We start from the raw sequence: 19,251 nt of genomic DNA, 5'->3' as shown, positions 1-19,251 counted from the left end.
TTAGGGGAAACAGGGTATATATAGATATTTACTTTGATGATTGTTTATGTCTCCCAGTTAGATAAGGTTCCCAAGAATAGAGATGCTTGCCTGTTTTGTTCACTACGGAGTCTCCAGAGCCTGGTACACAATAGGCGTGCACACTAGAATATTTGTTGAGGGAATGAGAAAATATGACAGATAATGCTGCCTCCTAATTTCCCTCTCCATCTCCTGTGACCAAGAGGCTGGAGAGTTTAGAATCTTGTAGTTCAGGGTCCAAATTCCCAGGGAAGGCACTCTAATTGGCTGCCTTATGTCAGGTGCTCTCTCGTCCAATCAGCTGCGATGCCCATCTCATCTGAACATGTCTGACTCTGGGGGTCAAGTTAAGGTGTGGGGAATGTCTCTGTGGCCTGAGAAGGTTCTATCTTGAACATCCTGGAACAGGGTAGATGGATTGCCTGCCTTGTCCTCCATGTCTTGTGATTTGCCTTGACTAACCTGGTGATAGGATGGACTAGCACAGTGGTTAACCTGGGTCCAAATTCCAGGTCTAACCTTGACCCCCTGTGTGACCTCCCCTGGTCAGTAAGCCATTTACCTCCTTGTGCCTCAGTTTCCTCTTTTGCAAAGTGGGGATAACGTTACCACATGCTTCTCAGCGAGTGTTTAACACGTGACGGATTCACGTGGTGCCTGGCACAGAGCGCCCACTCAGTAAACGGTAGCAGTCCTTTGTCAATGAACTTTCTGTGGAAGCTCAGGCTTTGTCCCTGGCCAAGCCCTCTGATCTGGAATGTATGCCCCGAGACTCCTGCTTGGCAAGCCCTGGGCTTCCAGCAGCCCGGCTTCCGTGGGAGGAGATCTGAGAGGCTCCGGGGGAAGCGGGAACCCAGCCCTGGGAGGCAGAGTCTTCCTTTGCTGAGATGCTGTGTTTTCCATCCAGGTGGGGACAGCAGCTGCGGGAGGGGAGGAGAGGCGGGATTCTGGCCGCGGCTGTTTCCCCACACACACACACTTCCAGCAGCAAGACCTGGTTGGCAGCATGGCCAGAGGCACCCCCAGTGCTATTTGTGTCTCAAGAGCTCCAACCTGCCCTCATTCCAGTTCTTCCCACACTTCCCTGGGAGAGGATCAGAGAGGAGCCAGATAAAAGCAAAGCGACAGGTCAGATGTGGAGCGAGGCTGAAACCTGGCACCCTTGCCCCCCCCCCCCCCCCCCCCCCCCCCCCCCCCCCCGCTTCAGGACCTGAGGTTCCCGGTGAATAGGCTTGGGGAGCCTCGGCTTCTCCACCCTCAGGGAGGTGGCCAGCCTGATTCTCGGGATCCTCCTAATCAGACTACACGTTGGGGTGTTGGCTGGAGTCCTCTGGACCACGGGGCTACCTGCTCCTCCAGAGCCACTGACCTCCTTCGGACTCTTAAAACAGCAGCCGTTTCTGTGCCTCGTCCTGGGTCCAGGCACCCGTCTCTGTGATGCTGAGTCCTCTTCCCCTCACCCGAGGGAAAGCCCTCTAGAGAGGTGTGAAGTCATTGTTGATGCACATCACGAATAGTCATCCTGCCGGGTACCCTTTATCGAGCACCCACTCTATGCCAAACCCTGAGCCTACAAATGCCATGTGGCCCGGCCAGTGTGGCCTTGTGGTTGAGTGTTGACCTGTGAAGTAGGCCAGTGGTTGGCAAACTCATTAGTCAACAGAGCCAAATATCAACCATACAACGACTGAAATTTCTTTTGAGAGCCAAATGTTTTCAACTTAAACTTCTTCTAATGCCACTTCTTCAAAATAGACTCGCCCAGGCCGTGGTCTTTTGTGGAAGAGCCACACTCAAGGGGCCAAAGAGCTGCATGTGGCTCAAGAGCTGCAGTTTGCCGACCACGAAACTAGGAGGTTACGATTCCATTCCCAGTCAGGGCACATGCCCAGGTTGCGGGCTCCATCCCTAGTTGGTGGGGCGTGCAGGAGGCAGCCAACCAGTGATTCTCTCTCATCACTGATGTTTCTATCTTCCTCTCCCTTCCTCTCAATAAAAGTATATAGTATATATTTAAAACAGCAACAATAATAACAAAACATCACATGAATTAACCTTTGAGCTGCTTTTCTCCACCCTGAGTAGTAGATGCTATTATTATCATCCCCATTTTGCTAGTGAGGTCAGGTCCCTTGCCTAAGGTCACGTCAAGTGAAGATGTATTGTACGTCCTGCTGGCTGGCTCTCAGAAGTATGGTCTTAGCTATTAGGTATCTTTCCTGAAGGTCTGACCCAAACTTCCCGGACTGCAGAAGATGGACATTTGAAAGGCTCGGGTTTGGAGGGGGCATGTTGGGAGCCAGGAGTTGGAGCTCCTCCTATGCCGTCCCTATTCCTTCCGGGTCTGACTAACCTGTTTGTACATCCAGAGCTGGTCACCATGCTCCTGTGGCTCTGAGAGTTCCAGGGAGCCTCACCCTCAGGCCTCCAAGGAGGTGCTGTCTTCTTGGGGCAGCTTTGCTAGAGTAACGCACCCCGGAAGATCAGAGCTGGTTCTGTCCCAGAAGCCTCTTTGCTTCGGCCCAATGGGGTGTCTAAACCTTTGATCACCACTCAGCCCACAACCCAGCTCTGCTCTCCTCAGGTCCCCCGGAAGAGGAGATGATGGACAGGAGAGGGGAAACTCATAACCACCTCATCATGCCCCCACACCCCTTATTCAAGGGCTAAGTGGGACGACAGAGTTTATTTTGCATGCCCTGCCTACTACAGGCTTTCCATATGCGTTAGGACAGTTGGCTTGCTTGCCAGAAAGGAACTTAATTCCAGCAAGGTGGTTCCAGTTATCTATGGCTATATTAACAAAGCACCCTAATTTTGGTGACTTAAAGCAATGACAGTATGTTATTTTTGACAATTCAGGCAGGGCTCTGCTGGGCAGGTTTTCTGCTCCACATGACATGGGCTGGGATTGCTGACCCAGCTGCATTTTGCTGGCGGCTGGGCTGGGCTGGAAGGTCCAAGGACATGTTCGTACATATGTGTGCTCTATGTGATCCTTTTTTTTTTTTTTTCCTTACTCAGCTGTCTGGCCTGAGCTCCTTTATGTGGGAGGTGAATCCCACAAGATCCAGGGTTCTTAACAGCTGGGTCTGAAACTAGTAGGGTATTAGTCAACCATATTCTATTGGAGAAGGGAAATGGGTCCCATCTGCTTGTGGAAGAGTGACTTATGCATCCATAGGAAGGCATTAGTGGTGGCCATCTTGGGAGACTACCACATTATACAGCAAGGGGAATTTAATATAAGGATGCAGAGCTATTTCTAGGGATCCGAGGACAGGAACACAGCCTAGCTTCATGAAAGGTCTGCTTCTCATCTCGCATGGTAGAAAATATAGCCATGCTATACTTCCCCAGTGGTTATAGCTCTTCTCAGTCCTAATTCCAAATTCCCAGGGAAGGGACTCTGATTGGCTCAGCTCCCTCTGAGTGCCCGCCCCTCATCCAATCAGCTGAGACTAGAGGTGCCAGGCTGCATGGACACTGAGTACTTCTCCTGAGTGTGCAAAGGGGCTTTGTGAGTTGGACACACGCCCATGAGGCATCCCCAGGACCTTGACCGTGTATTAAGGCTGGAATTAAACATTTGCTTGGGAAATTTTGTGCCTGCATTTTTGGTTTAATTGTCAAAACTGGTTCGGCTTAGAGCATCAACCTGCGGACTGAAAGGTCCCAAGTTCAATTCCAGTCAAGGGTATGTACCTTGGTTGCGGGCACATCTCCAGTAGAGGGTGTGCAAGAGGCCGCTGATCAATGTTTCTCTCTCATTGATGTTTCTAAATTTCTAGCCCTCTCTCTTCCTCTCTATAAAAATCAATTAAATATATATATATTTAAATTAAAATTAACACCCCCCCCCCAATCGTAGCACCCTCTGCATCCTTATCATATTTCTTTCTGCTCGGAGCTTCTCAAAGGCATTGGCTCTCAGATCCTGCCTGTGAAGGGACAGGCAGCGGTGGCTTCTATTCGAGGTCACTGTCCCTAAACAGATGGGCCCCAGAGAAGTAATTAGGATTTGTCATTAACCTTGGTGTCCAGATGCTATGATGGAGGAGGCAATCAGAGAGACACAACCTGTTGTTGACAGGATCTGCTGGGTTCCTATCACCTCTCCATCTCTGTTCCACCGGCCCCTATATTTTAGGCACAGAATCTTTCCAAAATGTGGACAGAGGGAGAAGTGAGTAATAGTGCTTATTAGGTTGGCATCTTGCCTATGGCTTGACAAGCCGACAGTAAGTCAGGTCATTCCCTCCTCTTTCTAAAGAAAGAACCTTCCCACTTTTTTGGACCTTGAGTCAGGCCTTCTGTGGCTAGGTTTCCGGGGTCCTGCGGGTGTTCTAGACACCGTGACATGTGTCTGTGTGCGTTTTTAAGAAGGAATATTCATAGATCACACCAGGTTTGGGGGAAACTCTGAACCCCCAATGTTGAAACTGCTGAGCAGCACCTCCGCTTTCTTGGGGATTGGGCCAAAGCTTTCTCATGCGCTACAGCCTGTACGGAGTCTGTTTGTGCAAAAAAAAACAAAAAAAAAAAAAACAAAAAAAAAACATACATATATATATATATATATATATATATATATATATATATATATATATATATATATGGAAATCTTCTTAATTCCGTCATTAGTCCGTGTCTGGCATAACAGGAAACACATGTTAAATGAACCCTCCACCCAACTGTCCAGGCCTCTCACAGAACCCTTGAGTCTCACGGTGCGAGGTTGGACTGTGTGGTCTCCAGGCTCCTCTGCTTCGGCACGGTAGACATTTGGGGACAGATAATTCTTTTCTTTTTTAAAAATATATTTCATTGATTTTTTTTTATAGAGAGGAAGAGAGAGGGATAGAGAGTTAGAAACATCGATGAGAGAGAATCATTGATCAGCTGCCTCTTACACACCCCCTACTGGGGATGTGCCCGCAACCAAGGTACATGCGCTTGAAAAGAATCGAATCTGGGACCTTTCAGTCCGCAGGCCGACGCTCTATCCACTGAGCCACACCGGTGTCAGTGGGACAGATGACTCTTGACGGTGGACTGTGCTGTGCATTGGAGGGTTGTGTTTTTTTTTTAGCAGCGCCCCCGGCCTTCGTCCACCAGATGCCTGTAGTGACCCCCCCAACCAGATATGACAACCAAAACTGTCTGCAGACCGTGCCACATGCCCTCAGCGGGCAGCAGCACCCCCTTTGAGGACCACCACTCTGGCCCTTTTGTTAGGTTCACAAAACAGGAAGAAGTACACTTGGGGTTTCCCTGCAACCCCCCTCAGCTTAACATGATACCAGTTCACATGCACAAAGCTTTAGTTAGAGTCGTTTCTGCCACCCTCACAACAGCCCTGCGTAGTGGGCTATCCTGTTATTCCCATTGTAGAGAAGAGGAAACTGAGGCAGCAGCCTGCCCAGAGTCACATAGTTAACTAGAGGCCCCAGGCACGAAATTTTTGCAAGGGTCTCGGCCCTTGTAGCTGCAGTGGCTTGCCTCAGCCCTCACAGCCCCGGCATCTTCATCTTCCAGAAGGTCGTCCGGAAGGACGTCCAGAAGGTCGTTTGGCTGTCCAGTTTAATTAGCATATTGTGATTTTATTATTATAGACAACATGCCTGGTGCATGAATTCATGCACAATTTGGGGTCCCTCGACCTGGCCTGAGGGTAAAAACTGGCTCTCTGACATCCCCCAAAGGTCCCAGATTGTGAGGGGGAGCAGGCCAGGCTGAGTGCACAACTGAGGCTGGGGAGAGTCACAGGAGGTTGGCCAGCTGGGGTACACCTCGCTTCCAATCCCCTCTCACCCACTGGCAGTTGAGTGCCCCAGACAAGCAACTTCCTCTGCGTGTGCCTTGGTTTCCCCACCTGTGAAATGGGAGTGAACAATAGAGTTGACCCCATAGGCTGTAGAAGACATAAGAACTCTGCCCGTCCAGCGCCCAGCCCAGAACCTGGGAACTGGGTAACCGTGATGTGCCGGGTTCATCATGACCCAGCACTTTGCCTGGCAGGGACCACATTAGCGCCCTTGTCTCCAACTCTGAGCTGGGGTGATCCTCCCCCCACGAAGTGCTGCGGTGCAGGCTGGAACCCCATCCACCCATCCATCACGGGGAGAGATTGGGCTCGATGGCTCCCCGGTGACGGCAGTCATAAACAATCGTGAGAATTAATGGGTCTGAGACGCGCACAGCCCGCATCCCAGCGCAGGGCCTCCTGGTGGAATGGCTCGGCCATCTCAGGACGGGCTCCCGAGGGGCCCTGCTCCGGCCCCTCCCGGCGGCACTGGTCACAACAGCCGCAGCTGCCCTCTGTTTCTAAATCCTGTCCGCGTCCTCGGCAGATGGCCTGATCTGAACTTCAGAAAATGCCACGTTTAATAAAGTTCCCGGTAATGTCCCCCTACTTGGCAATTAGGGTGAGAACGAGAGCAGCAGCATGACTCTGGTATTGATGGTGTGCGTGCGTATGCATGCCTCCCCCCCCCTCTCTCTCCTTCATCGATCTAGCGACGATCGAGGATGCGAGTTGCGAGAGAGAGAGGCTCGCGCTTAGGCGAGACTAGTGCGGAGACGATATCTCGAATCTCATCGCTGTAGCTGTATGAATGTCTCGGTCGGGGCGCTATAGAGCTAGAGCATGGGCTCGTCGCGAGATTCGTCTCATCTCTATTCTCTCTCTCTCTCCTCTCTCTCTCTCTCTCTCTCTCTCTCTCCTCTCTCTCTCTCCTCTCTCTCGCTCTCTCTCTCTCTCTCTCTCTCTCTCTCTCTCTCTCTCTCCCCCTCTCTCCTTCTCTCTCTCTCTCTCTCTCTCTCTCTCTCTCTCTCTCTCTCTCTCTCACACACACACAGCCTGGCACACACTCTTACTTTGCAGCATTTTTAGGAATCGCTGTGTAACGGTTAGCTGCTGCTCTAATCGCAGCTGCTCTGGTCCGTCCGATCAGCAGTGGAACCCCAGCTTTTCGCTGTTTCCCTCTCCGAAGGAGGAATCGGTACCAGACCCCTCACACCGCCCGTGCCAGGCGGGGGTCTTCCTGAGCTCTGCGATGCTCCGCATGGAGCACTTCCTGACACAGTTGCTCATCATTAGCCTTCCCTCCCCATTCAGCAGGTGCTGCAGCGGCGCTGGGCTGAGGGCTCAGAGGCAGCTGCCGCGTGCTCCCCAGGCTGCCCCGGCTTTTTTGGGAAGAGGGAGCTGACACGCGCCATCGGGCCTGCAGTCAGCGCTGTCCTTGTGTGGGGAAGGCAGCCACTGGGCCTGGGGCCCTGCCAGGCCAGGGCACGCACAGCCCTGCATGGGAAAGTGTGGTCTGTACGTTGGTGCTGACTGTGCATATGCATGTGTGTGCACTCAAGTGCACATGCATGTGTGCTTCTACAGGTGTGCCTGTGGCCATATGTATTCACATGTGGATACATGCACCACCATATATGTATGTTTAGAGACCGGCACATGAGTCCTGTCAACTTCTAGTTACTGCAGCCCCTTTAAAAGCTTTAGAAAGACAAATTTCCTGGGTAGCTTATAGCACCCTGGTTACACAGAAAAACCGCTATTACAGGGAGTTATAAAAACCACAAATTTCCAGAAGAAATAATTAGCAGCAACCATTAACGAGTAGATACCATGTTCCAGGCATTTTACACTCTCCTTTTATCTTTGCAGCAACCCTAGGAGGTAGGACTTTGTTTTCCCCAATTTACACATGAAAGGCGAAGACTCAGAAAGGAGTAAGCACCTTCTCGGGGTCACAGAGCTAGGAAGTAGCAACGTTCAAAGGTGGACGCAAACAAACTCACTCCAGAACAAGCACCCAATACCTGCTTCATAACTGCCTCCTATTTCTAACATCTGAAAGTGTGTGTGTGTGTGTGTGTGTGTGTGTAGGTGTGTGTGTGTGTGTATAGGTGTGTGTGTGTATAAGTGTGTAGAGGGGTGTGTATAAGTGTGTGTATGAGCATGTATGTAGGTATGTGTGTAGGTGTGTGTGTAAGTGTGTGTGTAGGTGTGTAGTTATGTGTGTAGATGTGTAGGTGTGTGTGTAAGTGTGTGTAGTTGTGTGTGTGTGTGTAGGTGTGCGTGTAGGTGTGTGTGTAAATGTGTGTAGGTGTGAATGCCTGGTACATGTTTGGTACATGTGTGTAGGGAGTCCACACTTCCCCGGGGCTGAGCACCTGGAGAAGGTGGTTGGCACCTGGCAGAGTCCAAATCCTGGCTGGTCTGACATCCACAGCCAGGCAGGGAGGAAGCGCAGACCTCGCTCTGGAAAGGAGGCTGGCATTTCACTCAGGCCTAATCAGGCGGGAAGAGAACCTGGGTGGTAGATGGGGCCGGGGCGTGAGGATGGTAGACAGATGCCCACATCCTAATCCCTGCAGCTTGGGAATATGGAACCTTCCCTGGCAAAGGACTTAGCAGAGGTAATTAAATTAGGCATCCTGAGAAGGGGGGTGGGGGTCATCTAGATGATCCAGTGAGCCCCAGGTAACCACCCGGGTCTGTATAAGACAGAGGCAGGAGGGCCAGCGCCACAGCATACAGAAAGACCAGGAAATGGTACACTGTTGTCTTTGAAGGTGGAGGAAGGGGTCATGAGCCAAGGAATGTGGGAAGCTTCTAGAAACCGGACAAAGCCAGGGGATGACCCTACCCTAGAGCCCAGAAGGAATGCAGCCCTGCAGAGGCCCTGACGTTGGCCCAGGCATCTGAGCTGCAGGACTATGAAGGTCATATGTATATGAAGGTCATATTCATTTATACATAAAATCTGTTGCTTTAAGCCACTTAGTTGTGGTAACTTGTTACAGCAGCCGTAGAGACTAATACACAGAGTGGCTCCTTGACACCTGGGAGCATGCAGTGGCATTTGGTGCGTACTCTCTCACCACCACTGAGTCAGACCCACTTGGGACAGCTCTGGCATTTCCAGGGACCTGATCCAGCTCGTGTATGGATGGATTCTAGGGGCCCGCCTGCTTCACTCTACCTGGAACCACCATCGTGTCTGAAACTCTTCCTGCTCCGAGCCTCCTGAGGGCTCCATCCTTAGGTCCATGTGTTGTCTCAAACCCGAGGAAGAAGTTGAGTCACCTCCATTCAAAGCCCTTGAAAGCTTTCCCGTCACTGAGACTCCAGACACGACATGGATTGGCCACTGCCCATCTCTGCAGCCTCCTCTCCTCCATCCAGCCGCCAGCCACGCTGAGCAGCTCTCGGGTCCTTTGCACATGCTGTCCCCTCTTCTTCCAGGACTCTTCCTCGCCCTCTTGACTAGGTCAGCTCCCCTTTATCCTCAGGTCTCAACTCAAGGTCACTTCCCCTGAGGCCCCATCCTGACTTCTCAGATCCCTCTCTTAGGAGTTCTCACTGCTGCTCAGATGTGTCCTTCCGACAACCAACTAGGAGTCTAATTATGACGGTTTGTGTGACTATTTAAATGACATCTGAGTCTCTCAGTAGAGTTCCAACTTCATGAGGGCAGGGACCTCACCTGTTTGCTCCCTTTTTAAAAAATATATTTTATTGATTTTTCACAGAAAGGAAGGGAGAGGGATAGAGAGCTAGAAACATCGATGAGAGAGAATCATCGATCAGCTGCCTCTTGCACACCTCCTACTGAGGATGTGCCCGCAACTAATGTACATGCCCTTAACTGGAATTGAACCTGGGACCTTTCAGTTTGCAGGCCAATGCTCTATCCACTGAGCCAAACTGGTTTGGGCTGTTTGCTCCCCCCACCCCCCTTTTTTAAAAAAATATATTTTTTGATTTTCCACAGAGAGGAAGGAAGAGGGATAGAGAGCTAGAAACATCGATGAGAGAGAAACATCGACCAGCTGCCTCCTGCACATCCCCCATTGGGGATGTGCCCACAACCAAGGTATATGCCCTTGACCAGAATCGAACCCGGGACCTTTCAGTCCGCAGACCGACGCTCTATCCGCTGAGCCAAACCGGTTTTGGCTGCTCCTTTTTTTGATCCTCGCTGTCTACTTGGCAGGTGCTCCATGAATATTTGTCAAATTAATGAGCAGAGCTCATCTATATCCTGAGGTCAGACCAAGTTGAGAATCCACGTCCTGCCACCTCCAGAGGTCATCCATTGGTGTCCAGAGGAGGGGGCATACCCTTTCTGGCACCTCTGGGAGCATCTCTGAAAATGGGAGGTACCCACCGACATTACTGAGTAACCAACAGCCCCCCTTCAGCACGCAGCCTGGTGACGGATGTGTCTCCTGGGTGTGAGGCAGGAGGGTCAAGTTAATCAGGTGTGTAAACACATAACTAGAGGGCGACAGGCACTTATGCTGTCCAGATAATTGGGCACCTAATGTGGAGGCATAAAACAGGCGAGCAGAACCAGCCTGCCCATGCAGACAGGCTTGCTAGCAGCTTCGCCACTTAGAGTTTGAGTTGGCTCATTGGATGTCATGGGAGAAGGGGGTAAAAGGTGACCCTCCCCCCAGATCCTGGTTTGAGCAAGCCAGTGGGATGAGGGTGCCATTTTTGGAGAATAAGGAAATGTTTGCTGGGGACGGGGTGGGAATAGAGAGCTGCCAAGATGATGGAGCCAAGTGAATGAGATGCCTGTGAAGACATCCATGTGACAACGTCATGTAGACACATAGATGGACAGACCTGGAGCTCAGAAGGCAGTTTCCTATCAGAGGGCACACGAGGCAGAAAGGACTAGACTAGAGTCTGAATCTGAGGTCAGTAGACCAGATGGCCTTTAGGGGATAGGGGAGGGGTTCTGTGATTTTTCTGAAAATGCACCAGACTTCCTGTGCTTGTTTCTTAGGGAGGTTCCAATAGTCATCATGACATACGTAAGAGCTCATGGCTCAGAGAAGCAATAGACCATTAGCCTGATCCTGTGGGAGAGGCAGGTGGCCCCTGGTCCTGGGAGGTCCTCAGGACCCTGTCTCTGCTTCCAGGCGTCTGGTGGACCGTCTGGAGACCATGAGGAAGAACGTGGCTGGGGACGGGGTGAACCGCTGTATCCTGTGTGGCGAGCAGCTGGGGATGCTGGGCTCTGCCTGCGTCGTGTGCGAGGACTGTAAGAAGGTACCATCACCCTCCTCCTCTTCTCCTCCCTGCATCCCTGCTCATTTCATGCAGAGGGACCAGGCCTGGGATCAAACTTTGGGGGACCCTGGGTCTTGGGGGTAGGGCCAGGAGCCTGAAGGGTAGTTGCCAGAATATGATTCCTACTGGGATGCTCTCACATCCAGCTGTCCCCTGAGGTAACCCTGATCCTGGTTCCTCCCATGACCCCTGCCTGTGACCCCTCTGTCTCCTCAGAGCTCAGGTCCATCCAGGATGAACTTGGGAGCTTGAGGTAAGGCATGAGCTAAGGTTGAGTCTGCAAGTATTCTGGCTGTGGCTTAGCAAGTTAAGTGTCAGGCTAAAAGAGCATGGTGGACTCATGTCTACACACGTGTGTACGTGAAAGGCTAACCCAGCATTCTCTTAACCTGTGTTATAGTACAGTGACTTAGAAGGCCCCTCTCCAGCCCAGTTAGGACCATTGGACTTTGAGACCCTTTATTCTTGAAGGGGGCTCTCCTCGTATTCCTCCGCCCGGTACCCTCTCCTCAGCTGTCTGCACTTGACAATGCCAGCGCCCTGACAGAACTGTCCTTGGGTCTGCCTGATTCCCAGGGAAGGAACTTAGGAAAATGAGCCACCTGGAAACACCCATAGAGTCACTTGGCATCTCCTGCTTGGGGTCCCCTTTGGCATTTAGATGGAATATTGAAGGAAGTCGATCTATTCCAAAAAATCTCATCTGCTGCCGTCAGCCAAGAGTGAGAATTCGGTGACTCATCAGGCTTTCCTGTTTGCCTTGACTGCCAGAAAACAGCCAAAAATATAATGTCCAGTCACGCAGTCGTGGTGTTTACTCACATAACTTCCTTCTCCTTGAAGATGGGAAGCTATGGTTGTAGCCTAGGCAGACTCAGATTTGCGTGGGAAGGGAGGAGAAAAACATTAGGAAGCCACGTGGATATTTGGCCTTCCCTCCTTAAAAACCCTCTCAGTCATCTCCCCTGTGTGAATGCTGGAAACCCAGTTCCCACAGACACTCCTGGAGAATTTCTTTATCCAGTGCATGGGAATCACTCCAGGTCTTGGTATTGGAAATTAAGACCCAAGTTAGAACTTTATTCTATTTTTAAAAAATTTCTTTATTGATTAAGATATCACATATTTGTCCTCAACTCCCCATTCCATCCCCCCCACCCCCCCCAAACACACACACTCATGCCCCCATTAGGCTCATATGTATGCACATAAGTCCTTTGGTTGATCTCTCCCTTTTATCCCCACTCTCCCTTTGAGGTCCAACAGTCTGACCCATGACTTCTTATCTCTGGGTCTGGAACTTTATTCTAACTGACCCTGGTCATGGACAGGAGGTGAGAGAAGGAAAGTTCTAGCTTTCTGCAATGGGCTTCCATTGCCACCTCCCCTGATCATGAGCACCTGGCAAATCTGAGTGCACACTGGCCTCTATTTTGCCCCCAGAACGTCTGCACCAAGTGTGGGGTGGAGACCTCCAACAACCGCCCGCATCCTGTGTGGCTCTGCAAAATCTGCATCGAGCAGAGGGAGGTGAGTAGACGTGTCCTTTCTAGTTTCTAGAGCGCCCTTCCTTTTTGTCCAGTTCCCCCTTCCTCTCTAGAGCCAGGGAGACAGGGTGGCAGGTGGGAGCTGGAGAACCCAGGCAGGGATGTGTCTTAAGGGTTTGGTATAAAAGGAACCAGCTCAGCTGTGGCCACTGGCAGAACAGCCCCTTTGTGTTTGAGTGAATTTCTTTTCCTTTCCAGTTCTGTGACTTTTCTCTTCCTAGTAATAGGGATCAGCACACCACATTTAAGAGCTGGAAGACTTGTTGTCTAGTCTTTGTCCTTGTATGGTCTGGCTGTGAAGCCTTATACTAGCTCATATCCTCTGAGGTTCAACTTTCTCTATTAGAAAATGGGTGTACTCAGGCCCTCTCTGTTGAGTGGTCAGGGACATTGTGGGGATCAAATAGAAATTCTGAAAGGCTGCATACTGGTGAGAATAGTGTGCTGGCTGTTGTGTCCATGTGCTTAGGTGAGGGAGGAAAGTTAAAAGCTGGCACTCGTGAAGGCAGGAGCAATATGTTTGGCTGCCATGTCATCATCCTCTCCCTCTCCTCCCCAAGGTGTGGAAGCGTTCTGGAGCCTGGTTCTTCAAGGGCTTCCCCAAACAGGTCCTCCCACAGCCTATGCCTATAAGGAAGACAAAACCCAAGCAGCCTGACACTGAGCCCGCTGTCCCAGAGCAGCCTACCCCCGAACCCAAGCACCCTGTCCGGGCTCCAACTCAAGGTAGGACAAAACAATTTGTTCTTTCAGGATCAAGGACAGCTCTCAGCTAACTGGTCTACCTGGAGAATGTCCTGATATGTTTGTGTTTCTCTACCAAGTGGATGGACAGGCAGTCTCTGGGTTTGGGTCTGGGAATCCTATGTCCCCTTCACAGCTCACCATGAACCCTTATGAAGAAGATAGTACAGAGAACTCGTCAACAATGTCCGGCATTTTTGGTGGAGTATTTAGAGGCACAGCAGAGGTGAAAATTAAAATTAGGAGCAAAGATAATATATAATCATCACAGCCAAACTACACACTGGAGCCTGGGGGCATTTGGGGCTTGCTGAGAGGCCTTCCTCACTCCTGATATTTCTTATATCCACCATCAGCAAATCTGAAATTGGACTAATTAAAATGGAAAGTTGAATAGAAAGGAAATTAGTAAAAGAAAATTATCACTACTATGGATACTATCACTATCATCCAAGTATTATGATTAATTATTAAAATGATGATTAAAAAAGAGAGGCAAAAATATACAAAGAAAAAAGGCCACCACAATAAAAATACATTAATTGGATGAGGCCACTGGGACTGATCAGATAAAGCCCTTGCAGTAATTCCAATTAACACCAAGTGATCATTTTTGGATGACAACTCTGGAGTTGAGTGCAAGCAGTGCTTCTGGAAGGAAGGTCTCAAAAATTGAAGTGCCTGAACTTGTTTCCTATAAAATAACTTCTTAATGTTCCTGGTGCTGTGTCTGGCACTCAAAAGGCATCAACAAATACTTCCTGACAAAGGGAGCAATTTCTATCCCTTGCAGAGAATTACCAAATTGTCCATCTCCACTACATCCTGAGGAGCCCCAGTTTCTACCAATAGAGCATTCTTCTTCCTGCTTAAGCATTTCCCCCTCTAGGTCAAGAAGATTGTAGAGCATAACTGTCAAGATCATGGACATACTGTATGTCTGGCCGGTGTGGTTCAGTGGTTGAGTGCCAATCTATGAACCATGGAATCACGGTTCGATTCCCAGTCAGGGCACATGCCCAAATTGTGGGCTTGATCCCCAATAGGGGCTGTGTAAGAAACAGCTGATCAATGATTCGATCTCATCATTGATGTTTCTATCTCTTTGTCCTTTCCTCTCTGAAATCAATAAAAATGTTTTTTAATTAAAAATGAAAAGATCTGGGAATCTGAATTCCAGCTCTCCCACTGACCAGCCCTGTGAGCTTGGGCAAGTGTCCTAACCTCTCTGAGATTCATTCTTCATTTATGGGGTGGGGCAAAATAGATTTACAGTTGTGAGTGTGCGAAACACAGTTTATTAATTGTTTTACTGTTTTTCTCATAAACAACTGCAAACCTACTTTTGCCCCACCCTGTATAACATGGGGCAAATAACTCATTGGATTCATTTGAGTATTAAATAAACTATTACATGCCAAGTGTTTCACAGAGTGCAGCACTGAGTAAATGCTAACTGATAACATATAATGTTCATCGCCTGTGCCCAGACACATACACAGACACGTGTAAGTGGCATGAACTAGATAAGCTCTGGACAACACAGACCACTCTGGAAATGTGGTGGACATAACCCCTTTCACTTCCCTGGAGAGAAGTAACATCACCAGCATTGCATAGTGACGCTTAGAAAGTTATAGGAGTAACATCGGTGCTGGTGAATGAGGAGGCCGATACTCTCCAAACTATTGGCCCAGCCCCATGGTCGGCAAACCGCAGCTCTCGAGCCACATGCGGCTCTTTGGCCCCTTGAGTGTGGCTCTTCCACAAAATACCACGGCCTGGCCGAGTCTACTTTGAAGAAGTGGCATTAGAAGAAGTTTACGTTTAAAAATTTTGGCTCCCAAAAGAAATTTCAGTCTTTGTACTGTTGATGTTTGGCTCTGTTGACTAATGAGTTTGCCGACTGATGGTCTAGATTGTAAGTCACCTCCAGCCTTCTGGAATGTAATATGGCAGACTTTATTAAAATGGGGAATGTATGTACCATTTGATCCAGCAATCCCTCTCTGGGATTATATGGAATAGCAATCCAAGTACCATATAAAAGATATAGATATATTTGTTGCGTCATTACTTACGACAGCAAAGCACAGGAAGAGGTTCGTTAGTAGGGGATTGTTGACCGGACTGATATATCCACACCACACTATAGTGAGGATTATTGACAATTGAATGGTGTCAGTGTCCTTTATGGTTTTGGAATTATGTCCATCAGTGCTTTCGGTATTCTCTTAACAAACATTCACTGGGCACCGAAGGAGTTCCAGACTCTAATCTAAGCCCTGGAGAGAGAGAGAGTGGTGTTTGCAACAGATGAAGACCCCCGTCTTCATGCAGCTAAAATTCTGGTGGGGGAAACAGGTGCCAATGCAAACACAACCTAGTATCGGACAGTGGTAGGTGCTGGGGATGGATGCAGAGCAGGTAAAGGGGGCAGGCGGTGACAGGAGGCCCCATTCAAGGTCTTTGGGGAGACACATGACTGAAACAATAGCGAGGGCCCGAAGGATCTTTGGGACTGTGGTGTGCATGGGGCTTATGGTTGGAATGTGCTGGGTGAGTCCTGGGAAAATCGGGTTCAACGGGCAAAGCCCACCTAGAAGAGGATGTAGCCGGCGGTCCCAGTTTGGCCCGTCTTCAGCCTGTGTGCAATCACATTCTTGTGCAGACAAAGGAAACGTGTGAGATTGTAAAGGAAAGCTGTGTCAAAGGGCTGGTCAGGAGGGGAGAGTTTTAACGTTCAAGAGCCCTTGGGAGGGGAGCATGGGCCCTTTTGGGGACCCGCTTACGTAGTGGCTCTCCTGCACCAGACAAAGCAGCTTCCCATCCCTGTTCTCCCTCTCCAGGTGACACCGAAGACAGGAGGGGCCCAGCTCAGAAGCCAGGCCCTGAGCTGGCCACTGCGCCTGGCCGAGGAAGCTATGGGCCTCCAGTGCGCAGGGCCTCTGAGGCACGAATGAGCTCCGCCAGCCGGGACTCGGAGGGCTGGGGCCACGGCCATGGCGGGGCAGCCGGGGACTCCAGCCGGAGCCCAGCAGGTGAGAGAGAGTGGGAGGCAAATCCGGGCAGGCTTCCTGGATGAGGAGAATCAGAAGGAATGGGGAGGGGAGTGTTTTTACTCATGTATCCATTCGGTGCTTATTGAGCACCTACTGTGTGCGGTGTTCAATGCCAGATGCTTGTTCTAGCCTGTGGTGGAGGAAAGAGAGGACTCAGAAATGATTCTGACTCCAGACATCCAACATTTTTGGTTACATCCTTTTCTCACTCTAATGCCCGCATTTCTTTTGTAGCGAGGTCATCAGACTGCCTCTGAGTAGATGGGCTGAATATCAGTCCCCTCGGGGACCCCTGGCCTTCTCTTTCTGAATAGGGGGTTCGTGGCATAGCATCCCAGTTCCGCCTGGCAGGAGAGCTGGGGAGCAGTATCTGGTGGTCTCCAGCAGACTCTGGAGACCGCCTGCCTGAGTTCTAACACTGGCTCTGCCGCAGACCAGCCGGCAGACATTGATGAACTCCTTAGCCTTGTTGGGCCTCATTCTCCCCATTTATAAAACGGGCTGTAGAGATTAAGTTTCTCATATGTAAAGTCCCTGGCACATGGTAAGCATCAAATAAATGATAACTAATACTTATCAAGTAGCTCCTGAAGTTCAGAGATGGGGAGTGACCAGCCCAGAGTCACACAGCTTACAAAAGAGCATGCTCGGATGCAAAGTTAGGTCGATGTGAAGATAGAGACCCGATTCTTTCAAGAACAATACAATAATACCAACACCTGACATATGTTGAGTGTTTACTACACGCTCTGAGCACTCTGCAGGCATTGCATCATCGCATCACCACCATACACAGTACGGTGGGTACTGTCATCCTATTTAACAGACAAGGAAACTGAGGTCCAGGGTGGAGAGGCCATTTGTGCGAGGTCATACAGGTGGAAGCGATATCACAGAACCTGAGCTTTTTCAACATCCGGGTGCCTGGCCCAGGGGGTCTGAGTATTGGAAAGAGCGAACCCCTTCAGAGGCAGAGAGGTCAGAAGGAGCTGAGGGTGGAGGGGGATTGTGTTCAGACCCAGAAGGCCTTGCTCTATGCTGGCTGCCCGGTCCCCACTCTTTTCTGCTTCCACTGTGTGTGCATGCAACATGGTGGCGGCTTCCCTTTCTCTCTCCCGCAGGCTTGAGACGGGCCAACTCAGTCCAGGCCTCCAAACCCGCCCCAGCCTCGACGCCGAGCCAGGCACCTCCTCAGCCCGGGCAGCCAGGTACTTGCCTCCCACCAGGCCACCCCGGCTGTCACATCAGTCAGCGGTGACCCCAATTCCCCCCATCCTTGCTGGCAGATCCCCGGCTCTCTGCAAAGCTGCAGCCACCGCCACCGAGTCCTAAGCTTCTCTAAGTCCCTTAGAATGAGTGATCCTTGGGCTGGGGGACCGGGGATGGGGGGACATGGGCGGGCAGAGTACCCAGCTGAGTGCAGGAAGGGGCAGCCCTTCATCCTCAGCATTGCCTGCCTTCGGCGATGGTCGCTCCACAGGCACAGTTTTTACCACACACACCCTCAGCCTACCCTCTTACGTTCCTGATCTTTCTTCACACGGACTCACTCTGCAAGCATGGCTCAGGGCCTGCTACCGCAGACTCTCTCGAGGGGAATGTGAGGCCACGGGGCTGTAATAAAATGGCACACGTCCCCAGGAGGGTTGTGTGAGCTTCAGGGAGCAGTGGTAAGCAGAGAGATTAGGAACGTGGGGAAATCTGACCCCCTGTGGCTGTGGAAGACAAAGGTAATGATGTCTAATTGGTGCAGGGCGGGCTTGGTTAGTTTAAAAGAAACCTATGAAGATGGCATCAATGGAAGCCAGTGCTCCGTACTATAGGGAGAGTGTGTGAGAGCACCCCACCCTGGGTGGTGTAGAGTAACAGAAATGGGTGGTCTCCCCATTCTGGGGGCCAGAGGTGTTGGCAGGGTGGACTCCTTCTGACGCTGTGAGGGAGGGTCTGTTTCCTTCCTCTTAGCTCCTGGAGCCTCGGGCATTCCTGGGCTTCTAAATGACGCCCTCCCTGTGTCTCCCATGTCTTTCTTCTAAGGATGTCTCTCTCTCTCTCTCTCTCTCTCTCTCTCTCTCTCTCTCTCTCTCTCTCTCTCCCTTTCTCTCTCTCTCTCTCCAAACTTCTCTTTTATGTACATTGAGTAACCAGATTAATAATCTGGCCACTCAGAGTATATCTTATATAATAAAATGCCAATATGCAAATTATCCCCTCAACCAGGAGTTTGACCAGCAGGCAGGCCGGCCAACCGCCCATGTCCCCTCCCCCTGGCCAGGCTGGCCGGACCCCACCCATGCACAAATTCAGACACCGAGCCTCTAATACACACACACACACACACACACACACACACTCTGAGTGGCCAGATTATTATGCATTCAGAGATCATAATAATCTGGCCACTCGGTGTACATATATATTATTAATTTCAGAGAGGAAGTGAGAGGGAGAGAGAGAGGAACATGAATGAGAGAATCATGGATCAGCTGCCTCCTTCACGCCCCCTACTGGAAATCAAGCCCATAACCCTGGCATGTGCCCTGACAGGGAATCGAGCCATGACCTCCTGGTTCATGGTGGATGCTGAACCACGGGAGCCACGCCGCCTGGGCCAAACCCCTCCTTTTGATAAGGACACAGTCCTATAGATTAAGGCTTATATGCCCCAATGACCTCATCTGAACGTGACCATCTGCAAAGACCCTCTTTCCACCTGAGGTCACACTCACAGGTGCTGGGAAGCAGGGTTTGAAGATCTTTATCTTTTTTTTTTTTTTAA

General features: G+C 50.4%; 1 protein-coding gene across 5 annotated transcripts in view; it reads left to right on the top strand.

The window, feature by feature from the left end:
- Positions 1-19,251, top strand: part of RPH3A (rabphilin 3A) — an 82,681-nt gene that overhangs the window by 46,041 nt on the left and 17,389 nt on the right. For all 5 annotated transcript variants that reach the window (XM_045585418.1, XM_045585420.1, XM_036449365.2 and 2 more), the window contains 5 exons: positions 10,972-11,101; positions 12,566-12,652; positions 13,230-13,395; positions 16,263-16,454; positions 17,597-17,683. In XM_045585418.1, coding sequence (XP_045441374.1) covers positions 10,972-11,101; positions 12,566-12,652; positions 13,230-13,395; positions 16,263-16,454; positions 17,597-17,683 — 662 coding nt within the window. The remainder of the gene's footprint in view (positions 1-10,971; positions 11,102-12,565; positions 12,653-13,229; positions 13,396-16,262; positions 16,455-17,596; positions 17,684-19,251) is intronic.

Source organism: Pipistrellus kuhlii, unplaced genomic scaffold (genome assembly GCF_014108245.1).
Source record: "Pipistrellus kuhlii isolate mPipKuh1 unplaced genomic scaffold, mPipKuh1.p scaffold_m20_p_20, whole genome shotgun sequence".
Lineage (NCBI taxonomy): Eukaryota > Metazoa > Chordata > Mammalia > Chiroptera > Vespertilionidae > Pipistrellus > Pipistrellus kuhlii.
The sequence above is the reverse complement of the archived record's forward strand: the minus strand, read 5'-3'. Positions and strand labels throughout refer to the sequence as shown.